At 36.3% G+C, this 1624-nt stretch overlaps 1 protein-coding gene across 1 annotated transcript; it reads left to right on the top strand.

Moving 5' to 3' along the window:
- Positions 1–502: 502 nt before the first annotated feature.
- LOC147551279 (uncharacterized) lies at positions 503–1392 on the top strand. Its single transcript, XM_086668543.1, has 2 exons — positions 503–528; positions 657–1392. The coding sequence occupies exons 1-2, from the start codon at positions 503–505 to the stop codon at positions 1390–1392; spliced, it is 762 nt and encodes a 253-aa protein (XP_086524669.1).
- Positions 1393–1624: the final 232 nt, after the last annotated feature.

Genomic DNA, 1624 nt, shown 5'->3' on the forward strand with positions numbered 1-1624 from the left:
GAACAAGAAATCTTTATTGAAGGATAGATGAAGACGACTCACACAACCCGCAAGTTCGTCCCAAGATGGTACCGTATAGAAATTAACCTTCTATACTAAATCTTCGACGATCGAGAAATTAAACACCGCTCAAAACTATGAACAAAATCTCTCTCACTTGCTCACTCTCTCTAGCTCTCTAAAGAAGAGTTGTTGTTGAGTAGTTGTGTTGATGATGATTATTACAAAGACTCAAGACCCCTATTTATATTATAATATAAGCCGGTGGGATTCTCCAATTTTGGAAACCAATTTCAATAATTTAGAATTGGAAACCGCCAATATCAGTTTGAAGCGCCTCAACCAAGCCATGAAAAACCGCCTCAACCAAGCCATGAAAAACCGCCTCTTACACATCAGATCGTGAATCTAGTCCCAATTAGATTAACATCTGACAACTGCATCACTTGAAAATCTCTGTTTCTGCCTGTGTTACGAAGGTATAGTGTCTTAAACCTTGTTGATGGATCTTCATCTTGTCCAGAAAAGGTTATTATTGATACTAATGGCATGGAAATCCTCAATCCTGCTTATTTTGAATTGATCGAACGAGATCAAACACTTCTAATCTAGTTAAACTCTTCACTTTCTGAAAAATTTCTTCCTTATGTTGTTAGAGTATCTTCATCTCGTGAGCTCTGGTTATCTCTTGAACACAAGTTTTCATGGCTTTCAACATCTCATGTATTACAATTACAATCTCGTCTGCAACAACTTAAGAAAGGTTCTTCATCTATGAGTGTTTATCTCCAACAAATCAAGGTAATTGCTGATCAACTTGCTGCTGCAGGAGCTCCATTTCCTGATAAACATCTTGTGGTTTTAACTCTAAAAGGATTAACATCAGAGTATGAATCTTTTAAAACATCAGTTTCTATAAGAACTCCTCCTGTTACTGTTGACGAACTACATAGTCTTCTGTTAAGTCATGAAGTTTCTATTCTTGAATCACAAAATGTTCAAAATTCTCTTCTTACTGAGACACCAAATCAAGCTTATATGGCTCAAGGTTCATCCTCTTCTCCACAAGCCTATACTGCTCAAAATTTATCCCATTTTCCATCCCAATCTTCTAACAGAGGAAGATACCAATCTAATAGAGGCAGGGGTAGAGGTAAACCACAGTATTCATCTGGTCATCATTCACAAAGTTCTCAAGATTCATCATCTTCAGATAGACCAATTTGTCAAATATGTCAAAAAATTGGGCATCTTGCTATTGATTGCTTTAATAGAATGAATCTCAGCTATATTGGGAAAACACCACCTGCTAAGCTTCATGCTAAGTATGCTGCTCCTTCTAATCAGTCTCCAGCTATTGGTATACTGACACAGGTGCATCTACTCATATGACTGCTGATCTTTCTAACATTCAGTCTGCAACTCAATATCAAGGAACTGACAGAGTTCACATTGGTAATGGACAAGGTTTGCCTATCTCTAACATAGGTTCTTCTTGTTTTACATCACATGATCATCTCTTCAAATTTAATAACATACATCATGTGCCTGATATTTCTGAAAATCTTTTATCTATTTTTCAATTTGCTAAAGATAATCAATGTGCTCTTACCTTTACTGATAC

The sequence above is a fragment of the Eschscholzia californica genome, unplaced genomic scaffold (assembly GCF_041429995.1).
Source record: "Eschscholzia californica isolate CP2 unplaced genomic scaffold, dmEscCali1.0.p SCAF_3, whole genome shotgun sequence".
In the NCBI taxonomy this organism is placed as follows: domain Eukaryota; kingdom Viridiplantae; phylum Streptophyta; class Magnoliopsida; order Ranunculales; family Papaveraceae; genus Eschscholzia; species Eschscholzia californica.

Coding starts and splice junctions, on each gene's coding strand:
- LOC147551279 (XM_086668543.1), top strand. CDS start 503: ATGGATCTTCATCTTGTCCAGAAAAG. Junction 529..656: donor CTTCATCTTGTCCAGAAAAG/GTTATTATTGAT, acceptor TTATGTTGTTAG/AGTATCTTCATCTCGTGAGC.